Source organism: Mesocricetus auratus, unplaced genomic scaffold (assembly GCF_017639785.1).
Source record: "Mesocricetus auratus isolate SY011 unplaced genomic scaffold, BCM_Maur_2.0 Super-Scaffold_100030, whole genome shotgun sequence".
Taxonomy (NCBI): domain Eukaryota; kingdom Metazoa; phylum Chordata; class Mammalia; order Rodentia; family Cricetidae; genus Mesocricetus; species Mesocricetus auratus.
Genome location: NW_024429211.1, coordinates 13,260,916 through 13,282,603, shown reverse-complemented (window position 1 = coordinate 13,282,603; position 21,688 = coordinate 13,260,916). Strand labels below are relative to the sequence as shown.

Here is a 21,688-nt window from a genome sequence, read left to right as displayed (position 1 = left end):
TCACTGTGATTGTTGGCTTAGGGCTACAACTCATTCGTGTAGCACAGCCAGTTCTCCATGTGCACATGAAGTTCATTACTGTAACTGCGACTCTAGTCATCCATCCCTCCATCCATTAGTTCATCCATTCATCTGTCCATTCCTGAAGTCTACAATAAGTCTTTCCAGTATGCTAGGCCCCACAGACAGGATGATGAGTGACAACAGGCAATGTTCATGCCTTCATGGAACTCATAGTCCATATTGAAATTTTGCAAGTGGAAACAAAGATAATGGGGGGGGGGCAGGAGCAGGGGAGGAACTGGAAGCAAATTGACAGATTAATCAGAGCCTTTGTCTGAGGGTGTTGAATATTTCACATTATTGGAAGCTGAGAGTGGCCATCTTGTTAAGCAGGTTCTAATATTCCGTGACTGCTTGTAAGGAAGATGAGTTTCCATGAAACTATAGTGAGATATGTCACGTAGTCAAGTGCTTACCATAATTGACATCCTGTAAGAGCTCAGCAAATATCATCGATTACTATCATTATTTAAGTGCTGATTTTAGTCATACTTCCATAAAAAGACCTAGGTGGGAGGAGTGAGTGCCATCAATGTCTTTTCCAGGTAGTGACAGACAAGGTGAGGAGGGATTAAAGGGTGAAGGAAGTGGGTAACAGCTGTACCACTCCTGGACTATACCCAAAGGACTCTATATGCTGTCTAATTAAAAATGATTAAAGAAAAAAACAAGAGGATAAGGCCTTCTGGAGAGTGAGGCAAGTGTACTGTGGTGTATGGGAACCTGGCAACATTTGGAGACTTGACAGAAGGACACATGCAGGAAACAAGTTGGAACAGATGAAGTGGAGAAGACATATAAATGCCAGGACACGTGAGTCCTTGTTCAGCACTTCTAGACTTAAGCTAATGGGAAGTCAGTGATGGGCTTTTGAATTTGGGAATGGGAATGTTTGGTGCTTTAGTTTGATTTTGTTGTTTTGAGGCAAGCCTGGCTAGTCAGGAACTCGATATACAGATTAAGCTGGCCTTGAGCTCATAGCGATCTGCCCGCCTCTCCTCTTGATCAGATTTTTACTCTCAAAAGATGGCTGTGGTTTTAGAGTGTGTTGGAAAGGGCCCATATGGATTTATCAAGACCTTAGAAGATGGTGTAGTTTTGCCAGAAAGAGATAATGGTGACCTAACAAAGGCTAGCAGAAACAGAGGAGATGAGTGATGGACATGGGGAGATGCCTAGAACAGAGGCAATGGACTAGGAAGTAGTTCAATACTGGGCACAGGGAATGGAGGGCATCAGAGATGGCACTCGGGCTTTCAGCCTTTGATCTTGGAGCGACTCTCCCACCTAGATGCCAGGTCTAAGAAGGACAATAGGACTATGTATTTACTTAGTTGGAGGGACACCAGTTGAGTTACTGCATAGACAGTTGGCTACCCAAGTATATAACTCAGAAAACAGACCTGGATTGGAAATACAAATTCGTTATTCACTAATCTTATGTAAAAACAAACAAACAATAGCAACAAAGACTACCCGACAGGTTAGAGTCCAGACAGAGCCCTTGATTTGAAATGGAAACTCCCAGAGGAGGAGGGGCTGGAGCTAGGAGGTTATGCCAGAAAGTTTGCTGACATTGTGGGGGTGCAGAAAACAGTTGGGCACTGCCAGGCAGGAGCAGTCACAGGCCAGAGGATGGCTCTGTGGACGTCGTCCTGTTTGCAAGTGTGGCTTTTCACAACTTGTTTGCTGACATCTTTGATGCTGTCCATAGCTGTTCTTTCTCTCTGGTCCCTGCATTCTGGACACATTTATCCCTCTGCTTTTCCTCTCTCTTCTGCCCCAAAGCATCTTCCTCATCTCCCTCTGTCCATTTGTTTCCACCCCCAAAGCTTTTCCGCTTCTGCACTTAAGAGCGGATTTCCTCTCTCTCTCATTATGGGTCATGCTGTGTCGTCTGGTTTTCTGTAAGTTTTTTATTTCGGCTTATCATGCGGCATTACGTCCCTTGAAGGAGCATGCCTCAGTGTTAACCTGCTGCATATCTTAGCACCTTGTGCTGTTCTTCCTACATGGTTTTCTATCATGCTTCACAAATGATGTTCTATTTTGCTTTCAGACTATGTGAGCTCTTCTTAGCTGTGGGTCTTTCTCGAGTTGTAATCTGGGTTTGTGCTATAAAAAACTAGGTGATTTTAACTTTGGGTAGGGGAATATGTGCTACACTGAAATAAGAGGAATGAAGAACCAGTCCTATATGTGAGGACTATCTCGTTATATTAAGTGCAAAGAGAATGGAAGAGTGGGTGTAATGTGCTGCCGTTCGTGTTAAAGAGGTGGGCTGGATAACGTATTCATGTTTGCCTTTTCAGATTGAGAACCTTGGAAAGAAAGAATAGTCTCTTTAGCAAATGATGCAGGAAAAGTGGCCATTTGTATGCAAAAACTGGACCTTGACACGGACTTCACACTTTATATGAAAATTAACTCAAAGGGACCATACACTGTAGGGTGAAAGGTAAAATTAAAAGACAGGGAATCTATGTGGTCTTGGTTTTAGTGGTATGATTTTAGATGGGATATTGAGAACATGAGCAATGGAAAAAATGTTAGATTTTGTTAAAATTAAAAACCTCTGCTCCGCTAAAGACACTGACAAGGGAGTGAAAAATCAAATCTGATTAGAGAAAAAGTAACCAAGCTTAAAGTTGGTACCAGAAGTGAGGTGCAGTCCCACTTAGTGTACAGCTGTTTTCCTAGTCCAAAGTTGCCAGATCTTCTGCATTCCTCAAAAAAAAAACCCAAAATACCAAAAAACAAAACAAAACAAAAAAACCAAAACACGGTCAGGTATGTCACAGCAATAGCTCATTCCCTAGCACTGACTTCTGTCTTAGTTATTTTTCTATGATGCGCTAAAACGCCATTACCTCAGGCTCCCTTGAGCAAGAACTTGATTCGATGAAACTGGAAGCTTCATTTGGTGACGAGAGATGTTCAGTTGGGCCTTTGTCTCCTCCGTGAGTTGGTGACTTCATTAGATATCTATAACATATGTACATATTGTAGGAAGCTTCTACTATATTAGGTTTCCATACAAACCCTTTAATGGACCTTCAGTTTAGCTGCTGGTCCCTGTATTCCCTCCCTCATCCTCTCTTCCCTCTCTCTCATCCTGCTTTATCCTTCCATTCCAGCCAGTCTAGTCAACCCTTAACTATCTATCCTATTTCCCCTTCCTAGGGAGATCCCTCCCTCCCACTTACTTTCTACCTAACATTTATAGTTCTATGGACTGTAGATTGCTTATCAATGACTTAAACAGCTCACATCCACATATAAGTGATATATACAATATGTGTTTTTCTGGGTCACAGTTACCTTACTCAGGATGATTTTTTTCTAGTTATATCTATTTGCCTGTGAATTTCATTTTTAAAAAAACATGAAAATAAAGATTCAAATAAACTAAACAATCAGAGAGTATTGTTTGAGAACAATAATATTCCTTCTGTTTAAAATCTTATTACCCAGCTGGGGAACCAACATAAGACTGACCCAGGTCCCCTGAACGTGAGCGTTAGCTGGGGGGCCTGGGTAGTCTATGGGGCCTTTGGCAGTGGAACCAGTTTTTATCCCTAGTGCATGAATGGACTTTGGGAGCCCATTCCATTTGGAGCTCTCAGCCTAGATACACGGGGGAGGGCCTAGGTTCTGTCCCAAATGATGTGACAGACTTTGATGATCTCCCATGGGAGGCCTCACTCCCCCTGAGGAGTGGATGGGCGTGGGATGGAGGGCTGGTGGAGGGAATAGGAGGATGGGAAGCAGAGGGAACTGGGATTGGTTTGTAAAACAAGTTTGCTTTTAATTTAAATAAATAAAATTAATTTAAAAAGAAAGTATGTTCTCAGCAAAAAATCTTATTACCATTATCATGTATGTGTGTATATGAGATGTATGTGTGTTTGCATGTGTGTGTATGATGTATATGTGTGTATGTATTATGTGTGTGTATGATATGTTTGTATGTATGTATGATGTGTGTGTATGATGTATATGTGTGTATGTATTATGTGTGCGTATGATGTTTGTATGTATGGTGTGTGCGCGTGTGCGTGTGTGGGCACATGTGTGCCACAGTGCATGTGTAAAGATCAGAGGATAACTTGCAGGGGTGCATTGTACATTGGTTCTCACCTCCACCACAGATCCTGAGATTGAGTTCAGATCATCAGGGCTGCTCATCAGGCACTTTGCCCTGTCAACCATCTCACTGGCTTTCCTTTCACCAAGTTCTCAGTAGATGATGTAGAGAAAATGTATGTATGCCTAGGTCTTATTACAGTTTCAGCTGTGCCAACAACAACTGTAATTTGTGTTATACTCACGTCTTAAATTATAACCGCTCTGATTGTGAGTTCAGGAGATTTACAGCTATACCTTAGCTTCATGCAAATGCAATACTGAGATTCTAGGCTCTGTGCTTTGGATTTGCCCACTTAATAAACATTTCAAATTTGGTTTTCTTCGAAAATTTTCAACATTAAAAAGGATGGGATTGAAATGTAAAATAAGACTGCTTCTAATTTAAATAAAATAAAAAATAATATAGCAAATTAATTAATTAATTAAAAAAACAAAAAAAAACAAAAAAACAAACAAACAAAAAAAGGAAATCATGTCTCCTCACATTACAACTGTAGATGATCTCATTGATTGTTTCCATTTAAAATTTCTTCAGGTAAGAGTTTGTTCTGTGTTGTCTTCCTAATGGTCAGTCTTTTCTGGGTCTCTATTTTGGGGGAGCAACAACACAAGTCAGCCTTCGTTTTAGCGAGAACAGCCTGGTTAATTCCCCATGGATTCTGAAGTCTCTGATAGAGCCACTTGGAATCTATGTAAAGAGCTCGCTTTACATTTCATGTAGCAATGTTTTGTTTTCAGTAACAGATGCTATGTCATTGTCACTGTTAATTTCCCGCTAGCTGTTTGCTAAGAGCATTGAGTACAAAACTAATATGTGACTTTAGAAAACAAATAAAATCACCAGGTCACAGCTAAACAAGAAGGGAAAGGCAGACAAGGGTCCCTCGTGTGAAAAGGCGGGGGAAGGTCGCGGCTATTCCCGATTCTGCCTCTCAAAGTTGCCTGTGTCTATGGAGGTAGAAAGAGATAAGACATTGTGAGCAGCGTCAGACACCTTGTAAGGTGCCTTACAGACGGATGCCATTTTGTCCTAAGCAAACTGTGAAGTGGATGCTTACTCTTCTGCTAAATGAAGACAGGCAGAGGGAAGCATGTGGTCCCTGTGAGGGAGGGGCTTGCTGCCCTGTGCCTGACTTGTCTATTTTGGTGTTGGGTCTGATTCTCCGCACATTGCTGTACTCAGAGTTGTGTAAGCACTGGAAATTCATCTGTGTACCTGCAGCCTTTCCTTTAACTCAGACAAATACCTTGCAGACTAGGAAGGCGCTTGGGACCTTGGGAACACACCTTGGTTTTGAAGAGACCACCAGTGTGGTCCCTCACTCTAGCAAATGTGAAGGTTGAACCCAAGATGTGGAAACTTGGAAGAGTGATAGTTAAGAAGGATGGTAGCCAAGAATCCCTCATGAACATATTTCATATCGGCTGTCAAGCATGTATTCAAAAACAGCACCAAGGTGTATCCATACTAAGTTAAATTTTAGAGCTGAATGCCATTTTAGAAACTTTTCAATAATTTATTTTCCATTTTATTTGACAACCTGTCATTGTTTACAGTTATGGGGTACAGAATGATGTTATGTTTTATGAATATAGTGCAGAATGATTAGATGAGCACACTGACGAACTGGTACTGTATTCATTGCCTCAAAAAAATCTCATGTGTTTTGGGCAAGGACAGTTGACATTTTCTTTACATTTTTTGATATGCATACTCTTTTATCATTAACAGATCATCTTGAGGTGTAAGAAAACTAAAGAATAATCTTGTTCCTCCAGTCTGAGATTTAGAACCCTTTGATATCTCCTCATTTCACTCAACCCCCAGCCTCCACAAACACCATTCTACTCTCTCATTCTGTTATGTGTGAAAAGCAGTGTTTGTCTATTCTCCATTTCTCTCTACAGTGTTGAATATGGCAGGAGTTTTCTTTTGCTACGGTGGTCACAGCTTGCTGTTGACATGCTCTGTTACTGAGAAGAGCATAAGGACCCCACCAGAAATGTTACAATTGATGGATTTAATATCTAACCTGCAAAAGATCCATGGTTTATCTGGGCACTGAAAGCAGACTAGCCATTTTACTTTTATAAGTTAGAAGAAAGTGCACAGCTATAAATCTGCAGGCCTACTTATAAGCACAGAATTGTCACTTTGAGACTTGATTATCTGGCCAGAGACCCCAGGCATTTAGAAAAGACATACTTAAATTATAGTTTCAATTTTTAAAGGTCAAAAATATGTATACTTGCAGTCATAGTGTTCCAGTTTCTGTTAATGTCTGAAAAATGGTCCCCAAACTTTTAGTGCTTACAGGTTCTTTGGGTCAAGAATTTGAGCATAGCCCAGAGGAGAATGCTTATTTGTGCTTCATGATATTTGTGGCTTCAACTGGGGAGATCAGGCAGCGGGGGAAGCCATCCGGAGGAGTTTCCATGCTGGTTTATACCAGCTATTGGCAGATGTCCCAGTTTTGTGTCAATGAGAGCATCTGCCTGCTGTCTCTTAGATGTGGCTTGGGCTTCCTCCCAGCATGGTGCCCTCCGGATCCGCAGACTTCTTAGAAGGTGACTGGGGGCTTCCAGCATACAGAATTGAAACTAGACTCATGCTTTTGTGACCCAGCCTTAGAGGTCACCAAACATTACAAGGTCAACCAGATCCTGTGGGACATCTTTTCTCTCTCAGAGAGGGATGTCAAGATCTCTTCATAGATGGACATGCTAAGGGGGTGGGGTATTAACATCCCTGTCACCTGTCCTGCAAACAAAAGGGGAATGTAGCTCCTGCCTTTCCTGTCAGAACAGTTTCAGCTCTATGAATTGACTCCTCCACAGTTTCCTGCTTTTCTCTTCAGACTCACACTCTTGTGTTTCTCTTTACTCTGAAAATGTCTAAGCATGTTTATACCTCATAAACGCGTCTATGCCTCAGCTCAGCACTAGGTTCTGTGAGGAATGGTATTTCCCATCCTAACATTCATCTTTAGACTCACTTTGTCTAACTCTGCCACCGAGTCCTCCATCGACCATCCTGCAATTAGCATGGACTAGGCACACGGTATTGACTAGATTTAGTCTTTATTGAGGGTTTATGACAGAATTATGGGGACAGTTCTGAGAAACAATTTTCTTTTTATCCCCTTTGGGCTCTTTTTTAGGATTTAGGAGAGGTACACTCAGGTGCTCTTGTACATACGAGGTGGCCTGTTTTCCCAAATACAAAGCAGATTGGTGGCTGCAGGCCCTCGGTATCCTGCTTGCCCTGAGGATCTTGCAAAGGTAAACATGGCTGGGGTGCACCCTTGTTTGTAAGGTCCTCTATCCTTGATCTTCTGATCCCACGATGAAGTCCTTGTCTAGCCATACTGTTAGAACGTGGGCAGGCACAGAGCACGCTGCCAAAGCTCTGTTAGGTAGATTTCTAGCTAGGCAATGTACGTATCTCATATGGAGGAGATCTCCAGAGAAGAAGCCTTTCTTAGACACCTCTCCCTCATGAAGAAAATGGATCCAGTTCATTCAGAACGAGTCTCTCCTGTTTTCTCCCCCTTTCCCACACTCCCTCAGCACTGGTCTCTTTAGCCTTTTGAAACTAACTTCCTGTGTAGTCTCTCATATGAACTAGTTGCTTTTTTTTTATTTGAGAGAGACTCTCACAGTGCATGTAGGCCAGGCTGGCCTCGAACTCACAGAGATCCTCTTGCCCCTACCTCCCAAAAGCCGGAGTTGAAGGTATGCACCACTAAATCTGCTTTAGTTTCGTTTGTTGTTGCTGCTGTGACAAATGCCTGTCAGAGACACCTTCAGGAAGGAAGGAAAGAAGGAAGGCTCACATGACGGGAAGGTGTGCACCACTAAATCTGCTTTAGTTTCGTTTGTTGTTGCTGCTGTGACAAATGCCTGTCAGAGACACCTTCAGGAAGGAAGGAAAGAAGGAAGGCTTACATGACGGGGAGGTGTGGCAGCAACAGTGTCTCTGGGCACTGAGGTCGTTGGTCACATGGAATCAGAAGCAGAGATGTGAGTGATGGCACTCAGCTGGACTCTTCCTGTCTTTCATGTCTATGCAGGACCCCGGCTCATCAGGTGACATCACCTACATTCAGAGTGGGTTACCCCACCCCCTTCGTTATACCTCTCTGGGTACACCCTCACAGACACTCCCAGAAGTGCATTTTCTGTTCTTACTATAGTCAGGATGACTATGGAGAGCAACCATCACAAATGACAGATTAAAAGAAAATCTCAAAACACAGGGTACATTGGTATCAAGCTTGGAAAAAACGATAAACATTTCAATAAAAACATCTTTGTGTGACCTTGATCAACCTATACTATTTGGGATTATTCTTCTTGAATTTCATTTTCAAACAAAGCATGAAATTCATATGGTTCTGTGAAACTTAACTTCTGTTCATGGTGAACTGGTTGTGCCTAATACCACAGGGGTGTATCTCAGGGAGTTATTCAGATGCAGCCTAGCAGTTAAGCAAAACTTCTATCTTAAAATTCATCTATGGAAATACAGAGTGGGAAACATTTGTCTTCATAGAGTTTGGGATGAAAGGACCCAGGCTTTTATTCAGTAAGAAAGCCAGTGTAAACATCAGGGTGCAGTCACAGCCACAGAGAGCAAGGCAGGGATAATGTCATTACACTGTTCATTTGGAGACATTTGCACCAATTCTTGTTTCTGTATTGGTGATGCACCAAGTGGATTCATTTGACCATGCCTGCAACATCAGGACCAGCATGCTAGGTGTTGAGGAAGAAGAATAAAGAAGAGTCATTTCCCTAGAAAGGATAATAGTCCAGGTGGGAGGCAGGAATATACAGGAGAATACTTAGCCTGAAAAAGAAACAAAACAAAACAAAAAAACCTTAGGAGAGAATATTATCATTGTTTGTAAATATCTGTAAGGTGAACAGGCTGTTCTGGGAGTGGTGTTCCTTGGAACAGCATCCTTGAGTGAGGTCCAAGGCTAGGAAAGTGCTGCCCACAGCCTTGCTTGGTGATGCTTTATCACAGGGCTGGCATCCTTTCCAGGCACTCAAGTTTGAACTGCTCACAAGATGTTTGTTCATCTGGGGTCTTGCTTTAGTGCAGCATCTGGTTCAGTAGGTCTGGGAAGGCAGTAATGTGATGCTCCTGGGCAATGGAGCACATGTGTCAGTCCACCTCTGACCAAATGACAGAAAGAAGGGGGGAGGGTTTATTTGGGCTCAACCTTTCAGAAGTGTCAATTTGTGTCAGCTGACTCCTTTGCTGTGGCCTATAGTTAGGCAGTGGAATCAGGTGACAAAGGAAATATGACTGCTCATGGTGTCTGGGAAAGAGTGAGAATGAGAAAAGGGGGGAGATGGAGAGACATAGAGTCACCTGAGAGAAAGCAATACAGAGAGGGACAGATAGACACAGAGAGACAGAGATACAGAGAGAAAACCCCATAAAGAAATACAAAGACACAGAGAGAAATCCAGAGAGAAAACACACAAAGAAATACAGAGATACACACAGAGATACAGAGAGACACAGGGAGGCATGGGTGCCCGAGTGTGCGTGCATGTGCATGCGTGTGTGTATGTGTATGTGTGTGTGCACACACACAGAGGGAGAGGGAGAGAGAGAACTTCCTTCAACTAGGTCCTGCCCCAATAATACCACCATATTATAAATCCATCAAGGGATTGATGCCCGGGTTTGGTCAGAGCCCTGCGTTGGCTCCAAGAATGGGGTACCAAGCCTTTGACTCATGAGCCCTCTGGGAGCACTGCGATCAAACTGCAGCACTCTACTATAGATCATGGTGCTCCCTTCCCATGCCGCAGTCTTCAGACTGGCGACTGCCTCCTGCAGGTTGCTGTCAGGGCTGTGCCTCCTGTACCCATGAGTGGAGAGTTCCCGTCATCCCTCTTCAAGCACACACCATCTTGAATTGGACTCAAGTAGTTTGAGGTGCACTGCCTCTGAGTGTATGTGTGTCAGAAAACTCACACCAAGGGACAAGTGCCCACTGTGAAACACTAGAGCGGGCTCTTTCCTTGTACAAGGTTATCACTTACTCCAGTGCTTTGTAAAGAGGTCTTTAAACAACCTATTTATAACACATGAAGCACTTGCTCAATGAGGCCGTAACCCCAGGAACAGTGATTGAATCTGGTTAAATGCACTTACCCCCATCTTAACGATCTCATCAGCCATCTTGGTGAATATTTGCAATTGTCATTGATGGAAGTCCTTTCAAGGTCAGGTCCTTCTCCCAGGAGTCTCTTATTGGTCCAAACAACTGAGAGGTTTCTCCTACTGTGGGGATCTTGGTAAGGTCTCAGAAAATCATGGTACTTTTCTATGTTGGAGCTGTGTCCTCCTGGGACCAGGCATGCTCTGTGTCTGTTCATGTGAGAACTCAAAGGTGAAGTGGTAATAAAACAAATGTGCTTGGCAGGTTCGAGGCATGAGGTGTCCCTGTATGATGGCAGCTTCCCTTGACTCCTCCTGTGCCATTTCTAGGCCATTTTCTACTGTATGGCAGGAAGGGTTACATTTTATTGCGTTTTTCACTAGTCTCAGAAACATCTTGATAGAGGGATCTATATTTCAGATCCTTTTTATCTCTTTCCTATGTGTCCACCAAAGACACGTTGAGTTAATTAGTTGATGGATGAACAAGTACCTTCAGTGTTTTGACTCAAGTTCTTCTAGATTCTTCTAGAATATTTGATGCTTTGAAAAAATTTAAGGATTTCTTTAAGATAAATATTAAGAAATTTCTTCCTTTTGAAAATATGTCTTATAGTAATTATTCCTAATTAGCATGAACCTGGGCATGGGAACTGGCTTCTGTGGTAGGGATAATCTCTTAGGGCTAATTCCTTGTGCTTCTGGTGATGAGGTGGTTGCAAGGGTTAAAAGGTATCTTCCCTCTATGCTTCCCTTTGGACAATCCTTGTGAATGATGAGCAAGAAGTGCTTATTACCTCTCTGACATGGTTTGGGTCATGTCCAAGGAGGCTGATTTTCATGGTAGCTCTATCTAGTGTACTCCAGTGATGAATTTTGTGTTTTAGATTTAGGACAGTCAAGCTTGGATCTGGCCAGCCCAGTGGATTATAGGAAACCTGTAGCTCCTTCTAACGGCAAGAATTATCCTGGCTTCCTGTCTAGGTGAATGTCTCTCGAGTTGTATGCTCTGCTGGAGGTGAATGATAACAGAACTTATGCCCAGTAGGACTTAAGGGCATTTTTGGGTGCCTAGGAGATGCCAAAAACCTAAAGCACTGTGAAGGATATATTTATAACCATTAAATAGAAGCTTTTCTTCCTTACTCCCTCCCCCCTTTACCTCTCCTCCCCTCCCCTTCTCTTTTCTTTCCAATCTTCTTTCCTGATATAGTTGCATGTAGCCCAGGCTAGCCCCAAACTCGCTATATATTATTAAGAATGACCACAAGCTTCTCTGATATTCCAGTATCTACCTTCTTAGCAATATAAGTACAAGTGTGTGTGTGTGTGTGTGTGTGTCACACCTGATTTATGCAGTGCTAGTGAACAAACCCAGGGCTTCACAGATGCCAGGCAAACACTCTGTCAACTGGGCCACACCATCAGTCATAATCTCAGTTTTTCAATCTTTAAAAGGGGATAGTAATGCATGCATTATGGGAGGCAAATTAGAATGTGTGTGCAACATGCTGGTGTACAGCTGGCTGTTAGGCCAGACACATGTCAATGACAGCCATGATAAATGGAAGTTATGGGAGACAAAGTCCTCAGCAAATGATGGAAGGACCAACCCTAGCACATAAGAACTCAGTGGCGGCACAAATAATTTCACACAGATCTGAAAAGCACGAGGACAGCCTTAGGAAAGAGAACTCAAGCTATGTGCTTCATACTGTGATAGTCATAAGTACTGACTCTTGTGTGAGTGGCTGTCAGCCTTCTCTGTCCCACCATCTGGGGATCATCTGTCTAGTGAAATCACCTCTCCAGCGGAAGAACAGAAGAAGACTTAACTTCATTCTCACTTTTGCGTGAATTTCAATCCCAGATACCCAAACCAACGTTTTCCCCCCTCTCATTAATTCTCAAAAAACTCTAAGTGTCGGTTCTAAAAACAAACATCAATGAAACTTTTTCACACCAATGGCCCTTTCCAGTCAATAGCAAGAGGCTGCCGAGCTGTAGTTTTAAGTATTTAGGAAGCACAACTCCAAGCTCCGCTAATTAGCTAGCAGGTGTTTCGTCTTACTGCGGATCCATTGATCTCCACGCCAGAAGCTCAAGACGCTTCAGAAGGGCCCTCGGACAATAGATGGGAGTGGGTTCCATACTGTACTCTTGATTTCAGGTCCTGGCCTCGTGTGCTGTGTTCAGATAATTTTAGATTCCAGGAAACCCAGTGACAAGGATGTGGGACTGATGGAGTGCCGCGGAGCCCAGCACTAAAGCCTCTGTTCTTTCCATGCAGCTATTTTGAACTGGAGAGCAGCGGCCCGAGGGAAGAAATACGCTACCATTACATGCATGGTGGGAAGCCCAGGACCGAGGCCCTCCCCTACCGCGTGGCAGATGGCCAGTGGCACAAGCTCGCACTGTCAGTGAGCGCCTCTCACCTCCTGCTCCACATCGACTGCAATAGGTATGCTTGACTTTGATCTTCAGCAACTCTATCCTTCAAATCTCATTCTGTCTGGGGAAGGGGATAAAATGTTAACCACCCCCTTCGCCGAAACCAGGGGACCTTAATTGTCATTTAACCTACCGAATGGGCCATTAGGCATGCTGAAACGACCAACAGTAATACGATAAGAAAACAGCTCATTAAGATGAAACTGTGTCCTGTGGTTAGGAACAAATGTAAAAAAGGTTGATTACAGATTGGGGACTATTAACTGCCCCTCAGTGGGCTCTCAGCACCGGCTGAAGTTCCATGGAGCTGTGACCACAGTTAACTGTGATATATTGTTGGGTCTGTTCCACTTGGGAGTGAATAAGGCAGTCTGTGTTAAGATGAACCCGAGAAGTTTTGCAGCCGATTCCGTTTAATTTCATCAAGCGCAGCTTTGCTTTAGTTAAGCAGACACTTCTTAGAGAGATTTTTAGAAGTCTTTTATGGTTGAGACCTCCCAGGCTCTACAGGGGAAGGGGTATGCTGGCTCATCAGTGGGTGGCAGTGTCACCTGGGTGGGTGGGACCTCATAAGAGATTGTTGACTGTGGTGAGCAAGAAGTACTGTCCCCATGTATGTCTCTGCAGGCAGGCTCACTGACAGCTGAGAAGGGGAGGGGACCATTGGTCTCTACTGTATCATTTGTGGATGGACAGCTGGATAATGGTAGTCAATGCTTTGATCTTTCCACCCACTGATAATTCTTTTGGATAGTGACCCAAGGCTAATGATAAGAGTTTTTTTTTTAACTCTAAGCAGAGCACATGCATTATTAGCTTCAGCAACGATGCTGTCAAAGTTAAAATGACTGTCCAGCCACAAGGCGTGTTCCCTGGGGCTCAGGGTATAAGATAAGCATGGAGGGATAGCTGCTTGGCTAAAGACCACTGAGACGGGTATTCCAAGGACACTCTGTTGTGGACTGTCAAGGCTGCAGTGTGCTTCGGTGCCACAGTCTCCTCTAGAGGACTGGAGGACAGGAGAGTATGTCAGGATTGAGGCAAGGTCTGCCATATTGAACGCAACTTGATCTGTCTGGGTATGATCTATTTAAGACGCTCTCCAGGCTTTTGCGGTACTGATGCTTCCGGTGAATCTAAGGTACATATCCAGAAAGAGCCACTGGTTCTTTTACCCCACAGACTTGGGCTGCACAGCCTGAATGAAGCCATCTTGAGCTGCCCTCTTCATGTCTACCTCAAGGAGCTCACTGTATCCTCCATCTTGATAGAACAAAAAGTGCCTCCCGAGTCCACGATCTACTGACAGCGCAGGCACTTCCCCCATGGGATTTCAGAGGAGGGAACTGCCAGCTTCCTGACTCCATTGGCCAGTTTTGGAATTGCCAACTGAGAAGGCCCAAGATTCTTGCCCTATCCTTGCATTGCATTTGTGTACATTGTTATTCCCAACACCTTACCATTCCTTGACATTGCTCATTTTGGAGAAGAGAAAGATCACAGAGCGTGTCTCCTAAGTTAGTGTCTCACACTCTGCGGTATCATGCATATCTCTTGGGAACCTCCCTGTTTCCCAGACTCACTGGCCCTGGGATTGTAGGCTGACACTCCCCGGATCCATGTCTAAAATCCATATATGAGTGAGTACATACCATGTTTGTCTTTTTTCAGTCACCATTTTTTAATGCAGCACATGCGCACCTGCTTAGGGATGGCAGTCCATAGTGGGCTGGGCTCTCCCACATCAACTGGCTTACAAGATGTTCTGACAGGGGGTGCTTTCTCTGATGAGGTTTCCTTCTTCCCTGGTGGCACTAGCTTGTGCCAAGTTGATAGCAAGTCAGTCAGCACAGGGGAGAAACGTATGAATTCACTGATAATTAGTGAGCGAAGGGCCCCCAGACACAAGCACACCTTTTAGATATGTTGCTGGGTAACAGACCTAGAAGGAAAGGTTTACATTTTGATTCTTCTAGAGGAAAAATCTAGAAGCATGGGCTCCAGAACACTGGACTGTATGTATAATGTTCCCTGGGGAACTTACTGAAAACAGGCAGGCAGGGCCTTAGCTGACCTGCTGAGGGTGAACCTGAGGATGTTCTTAGTTTTAGCTGACACCCAATGTTTGTACACATTTAGGAGAACCACATGATAATTCAGTGCAGTATACAATGTATTATGATGAAATCTGGGTAATTAGCTTTTATCTCCTCACGCATTTATCATGTCTGTGTGTCTGAGAACCTTTGGATTCTTCTAGCTACTCAGAGATATAAACTGTGGCCACAAAAGTTAACCCACTGAGCTGTAGGATTTTAGAACCAATTTCCCCTAGCCTTTTATTATCTAACCCTTGATTCCTAGCCTCTAGGGATCACAGTTCTCTTCTCTTATTCTGTTCTAATGTTTTAAGCTTCCACAAAAGAGTGTGAACGGGAGCTGTTTGTTCTGATATGTCTGGGTTATTTCACTTGACATCATAGTCTCTTCTTCCAGCCACATTGTCACAAACGGCAGGCTTTAATTCTTATTGATGATGGATATCTCACGGCATATATCTTATAACGCTCTCTCTCTCTTGGTTTTGTATAGGAAGTTTAGCCTTGGTGCGAGGGCTGGCATTCAGGAGCCACTAGCTAAGAGGTGGGGGGGGGTAGCTGATGAGGAAGATGGATGCCTGTGAGAAAGCAGGGCTTGGGAAATGAAGACTGGAGGTGCAGCCCCTGGGAGGAGGAACAGGGGATGAGAGACAAAGTGGTATACAAGAAACATGTCTGTTCTCTTCACAAGTCGCTCCTCAGGAAGCACGAGCTAGCCCTAGAGTGACAGCAGCTCTGCCGCTTGTACCGGCATACTGGTCTACTCCTCATCGTCCAGGTCACGTTTTCCTCAATGTATGTTTTTATTTAAATTAGAAACACGCATGCTTCCATGTCAATCCCAGCTCCCTCTCCAACCCCTCCTCCCTTGTCCCTCCACCAGCTTCCCAGACCCCCCAATCCCCACATCATTCCCCAGGGAGGGTGTGGCCCTCCTTGGGGGGATCTCCAGAGTCTGCCATTTCATCCAGGGCAGGACCTAGGCCCTTACCCATGTGTCCAAGATGAGGGAGCATCCCTCTATGTGGAATGGGCTCCCAAAGTTCATTTGTATGCCATGGTGGACACTGATCTACTACCCAAGGCCCCAGAGATTGCTGAGGCCTCCTCACTGACCCTACATTCATGGAGTCTGGATCAGTCCCCTGTTGGCCTCTCAGCCATCAGTCTGGGGTTCAAGAGCTCCCCCTTGTCTGGTCAGCTGTCTTTGTGTGTTTCACCAGCACAGTCTTGTCCCCTTTGCTCATCACTCCTCCATCTCTGTCACTGAGTGCCAAGAGTTCAGTTAAGTATTTAGCTGTGAGTATCTGTCTCTGCTTCCATCAGTCACTGGATGAAGGTTCTAGGATGGCATATAGGGTAGTCATCAACCTTATCATCAAGGAGGGGCTATTAATGTAGTCTCTCCACTATTGCTTAGTTTGCCAGTTGGTGTCATCCTTGTAGGTCTCTGGAAATCTCACTAGTGTCAGCTCTCTCTTCAAACCTAGAATGACTCCCTCTATTATGGTATCTCTCATTCTGATATCCTCTCTCTTACCTCGATTCAACCTTCCTGCTCCCCCATGCCTTCTTCTCCCCTCCTCTTCTCGAGACCCCTCTCTTTTTCCTGGCTCCCTCTCCCTTCCCCCGATGTTCCCAATCTGCTCATTCCACTGGCTCTGCTTCCGTGCCTTCTCTGCTATTAGGGGCACCTAACCATCTGGAACCATAAAAGCCCAAGAAAATGCTTCCTCAAGTAGGTTTTGGTCATTTCACAAAAAGCAACAGAAAATAACCAGTTCAGTACCTATGTAATGAACTACAAAAATTAAATACCAAACATCAGTGATCAGGCCAATGAAATGAACAGACAGTTCTCAAAAGAAATACAAATGGCTGAAAATGCTTTTTCAAATGTCCAACATCTTTAGCCCTCAGAAAATTGCAAATTAAAACTACATTGATAATTCCATCTCTTGTCTGTCAAAATGGCCATCTTTGAGAAAAACAATAATAATTAATAGTAATAATAGTAATATAATAAATGCTGGTGAGGATGTGGGGAAAGAGAAATCCTTACCCAATGTTGGTAGGAGTTATTACTGGTATAACCACTATAAAACCAATGTGGTTGTTTCTCATGAAACTCAAAATAGAACTGCTGTATGACCCAGCCGTACCACTCATAGACATAACCAAAGAACAACATCCTACCACGGACAGGAATACTTAATCTCCACGTTTACTGATGCTCTACTCACAACAGCAGGGAAACAGAATCAGCCTAGATGCTCATCCGTTAACGGATGCATAATTAATATGTGTCACATATACAGGACAGGATTATATTCAGCTGGAAAGAAAAATGAAATCGTCAGGAAAAAATGAGTGGGGAGCTGGAAAGTATCTTAAGTGAAATAATCCAGTCTCCTAAAACCCAAACTGGAGGTGAGGATGCTGGAAGGGGGCTTGTGAGAGAGGCTTTAGGGAGCACAGGTGATGAAAATGTGGGAAGGGAGGGGTCAGGGGTAGAGTGGGGCGGGAAGATGGGGAAGGGTGAGTTCCAACCAAGCCTGTGTGAAACAGCATGAAGAACCCCATTGCTTTGTCTGCCAACTAAATAGTAAAATGACGTTTTCCTCTAAAAGATGAAACGGTTTCCCAGGCAGTCATACTGTTCTGAAGCGTTTTAGCCTGGGAGGATTCCACCTCCCACTTTTTAAAGGTTAGAATTGGGAAAGGAGCTAATTGCACAAATCGTCACAAGGAAAGCCGCTGCTGTTTCAGTTGGTAGGCAGCACTCCTTGCCGACTGCTGAGGCTGGGGCTTTTCTCGACACTTTGGCTGTCCCTCTGGGCCTGCCTAGCAGCTCCAGGGAGCAGAGTGAGAAACCCATGGACCTGTTTGTTGGCTCCATTACCTTAGTTTTAAATTGTTTTTTTTAATGCTGCCTTTTATGTTGATAGCTTCCAGTAATTTTAGAGTCGGTTAGTGGTTACCAGGTGGAGAAGGGGCTCATGAAGCTGCACCCCTTCCTAGGAAGGGTGGTTAGTGGATGCTGGGACAGGGAAGACGCTTTCTTCAGTAGTGTAGCCGCTGGAAAGTGCTCATGCTCCTTCAAATAACCCCTTACCTATGCTCATGTCAGCAACCCTGATTAAACCCATTGGGTCACCAAAACAAAGCAAATGAGACACCACGAAGGTAGGAAGGTGGCATTGGTTTTGGAGAGGAGGCATGTCAACAGGAGTGGGGGTAGGGTGAGGCAGGGCAGCAGCGGGTTCTAGGTACATTATGCACATGTGTGAGAGTCATAGTGACATCCATCATCTTGTGTTATTACTCTGTGCTGATAAAAATCATTGCTGGCCAAGCTGAGAATGAGGCTTCTGGTCTACCCCCTGTAGTTTCAGCTCATGTGACAGCGTAGGCCCATGACTCAAAGGGCAGCAGCATGGGGTACAGACACGTGACCTTTGATCTTCCATAGTAACCACAAAACAGATTTTCTTTCTTTTATTTCGGTGACTTTGAAGTTTTGGCTAGCTCATCAAATTAATTTATTAGCTACACTCTTTATGCCAGGCTCTGTAGGGCTCAGATAACAAGAGTCTAGCCACCAGGGAGTTGATGGTTTTTAAAATTAGTTATCCAAAGTCCACTCTGAAGTCATCACCCCTGCCTCAGTGGCAGTCTGGCCTTAGACCAAATCCCCAAGAGCCAGCTGATAACAACAGCATGTAGGGGCAGCTGATCTTTGGAGAGAATTGAAAACATTCGTGTTTGGATTTCCTTTCTATTGCTATGATAAATGCGATGACCAAAATCGACTTGGGGAGGAAAGGGCTTATTTCATCTTACCGTTTGCAGTCCACCAAGACCAAAACTGAGAGTAGGGACTGAAGCAGAGGCTGTGGAGGAGTGCTGCTTACTGACTCACTTCCCATGACTCGCTCAGCCTGCTTTCTTATACAGCCCACGACTGCATGCCCAGGGGTGGCACCACCCTCACTGAATTGGGCTCTCCCGTGACGATCATCAAGCAAGAAGATGCCCTACAGACTTGTCTGCATGCCGGTCTGGTGGAGGCATTTTCCTATTTAAGGTTTCCCCCTCCCCAATGACCTGGGCTTATGTCAAGTTGACAAAACCTAGCCAACCAAAGTCAGGTCTGTTGTATCAGATTTTGATTGTTGCTGGCACTGAGCTTGTTGGCAGTGATGGGATGGGTTTCCCAGAACTTTCCATTCAATTGTATTCTCTGGGGGGGGGCCCTGGTTAGTGTCCTTTGTCACGACTTCTAGTCTACATCCTTCTTCCCCACGTGTTAGAAAGGACAATTGGGCACAGTAAAACACAGCTCTGAATTCTTTGTTTTGAAATTTTCGTTGCTATTTGTCTATTTGTTTGGGGTGTGTGTGTGTGTGTGTGTGTGTGTGTGTGTGTGTGTGTGTACGTACTTGAAGGAATGCATGTACCACACTGTCTATGTGGATGTCAGAGGACAATTTGTGTGAGTCTATTCTCTCTTTCCCCTTGGTAGGTCCTACCGACTGAACTCAGGTCATTAAACCTGACCAGCCATGAAGCTCTGGATTCTTGTTCAGGGTTTAAAAAAGCATGTTTGGCCCATGCAGGTGTATACACACACACACACACACACACACACACACACACACACGCATACACACATGCACACCCAACCCCTGCAACCTGGTTGTCACTGAAAGTCAGCTCAGTGATTCTGTTCTATTGTATGTACTTTGCCTTTGTTGCACATATGTCTTTATGTGTGCTTGCTGCATGCAGAGACTAGAAGAGGGTGTTAGATCCTGTGGGACTGGAGTAACAAATGCTTGTCAGCCTATATGTGGATTTTGGGAACTGAATCCTGGTGCCAGGAGAGCACCCAGTGCCCATAACTGCTGAGAGTCTTCTCCAGCCCCTCAGTGATTACACTCGAGATGATAGACATATTAGATTCCCATTTCAACACTTTCCTTATTTACATGAAGCATATCCAACCTTTGCACCCAGCTGATTTTGCAATGCACATAGGATTAGAAGCTAAGCTCTTTATGAATCACAGAAAAAGCCAGTAATTCAATTCTTCAGTACTTTCAAGATGTGAGCATCTGCTTGTATATATAGATTATTTTCATAATGGAATGTGTTGATATGGCATCTTCCACAGAACTGCCGAAGTATTTACAAATACTGTCTTATTGTCTTATTAAGCCTCATATGCCTCCCGGTAGTTAAGCCGTTTGCACGATGACTCCATGGGTTTTGTACAAACACTGCTGCAGTATGATGGGGTTATGAAGAGATGATTGACAAAGGCCAGGGGTTCCTAGAGAGCAGCCAAGACTCCATAACTCACTAGCCCTGGCTTTCCTGCTTGACACATTCTTTACACAGGAAACAGAAATGCACACCACATCTCATTAGCAAAACTCATTAAAATTAAGCCAGGTTGCTAGCATATGTCTTATTACAACTGAGACAACAGCTCCAAATTCTCAGTCTCTGAAGAATCAAGCAGACCGGGGAGACAGGACATACCCGTGCCTGTACAAGACAGTCCTTTGAGTAGTTCACGAGGCACCACAAGACAAGGCGTGATGGATCGCCCCATTTCTGGTGCGAACAGTCAGACCTGGGGATCTCCAGGGGGCTGTGCGGTAGCCTGTATCCCACCATCCCAGGTGAAATGCATGGAGGTGTCTACAGCTTGAGAGGATGCCATGTGAGCCGTTAGCCGTGTCTGATATGAAGCACTGCTCGTGTTGCAGAGCTTGCAAAGCCAGTCACAGTCTGGTGAGAGGAGAATTGTGTAAAGGAGAGCAAGCCTGCAGAGAGGCAGAGGAGGGAGCGTGGCGGATGGAGGGGAGCAAAGGAGGACTAGTCTTCCGTGCCTCGTATCCCAGACGCGAGCTCTGCCGTTTAACACAGGCTGAGATGAATACTTAAACTCTCCCGTCCTGGTCTTGTCCCTTGTGAAAATGCGATTTCACACGGTTGTGTAGGAGCGTGAAAGGCAATCTCAGGGCTTAGTCCTCCCATTCTTTCACTGGACAGGAACTGCGCTTGCGTTTGTGAAAATAGGAGCCGTTGTGCCTCTTCCACCACGGAGTTGTGGGAACGCAGCTGGAGGGTGCGCGTTAACGCGGAGCGTTTCACGCTGCGATCCTTACGTCTCTTGGCGCAGAGACGACTAGTATTAGGCTGGAAGAAGTGGAGTGAGCCGGACTTGCAGTTCACTGGTGATGGTGGCGTATGTCCCAGACTCATGGGGGCAGCGTGAGGCTGGAGGTCAGTCAGGTCCTTGGAGCTATTATGATTGGCAGCTCCCCGGATGGGCTCTCCAGTAGTTTGCCTTGGTTTCCTTAGCGCCTGGCGTGTTATGGGGCCAGAATCACTTCTAAAATGTGTGACTGAGGCAAAAGTGGGCAGAAGACCCACTCGGGGCGAGGAAGCCATTGCTGGTCCTCACACGGTTTTGAGAATGTGGTGTAGCACCTTTCTCTCTCGTCTCCCCCCGCCCCCATTATTAGTGGGGGCAGAATTTACGCCTCTCCCAGCGGTGTGTGAGAGAATGTAAAACTCTACCACACAAGGGAAATTAGCCATTATAGTTTTCTGGGCTTTCTAAAGACCCCATGGATGAACAAAAGAGTGCTTTGCCTTGAAAACCTGACGTGTTAGTCAGCGAGCATTCTGGACTGAACTGACTTGTGAAATAAATGGCCAAATTATG

At 44.6% G+C, this 21,688-nt stretch overlaps 1 protein-coding gene across 3 annotated transcripts in view; it reads left to right on the top strand.

Annotated features, from left to right (window-relative positions):
• Nell1 (neural EGFL like 1) overlaps positions 1 to 21,688 on the top strand; it is an 846,684-nt gene that overhangs the window by 123,093 nt on the left and 701,903 nt on the right. For all 3 annotated transcript variants that reach the window (XM_040733293.1, XM_040733292.1, XM_040733294.1), the window contains one exon: positions 12,687 to 12,857. In XM_040733293.1, coding sequence (XP_040589227.1) covers positions 12,687 to 12,857 — 171 coding nt within the window. The remainder of the gene's footprint in view (positions 1 to 12,686; positions 12,858 to 21,688) is intronic.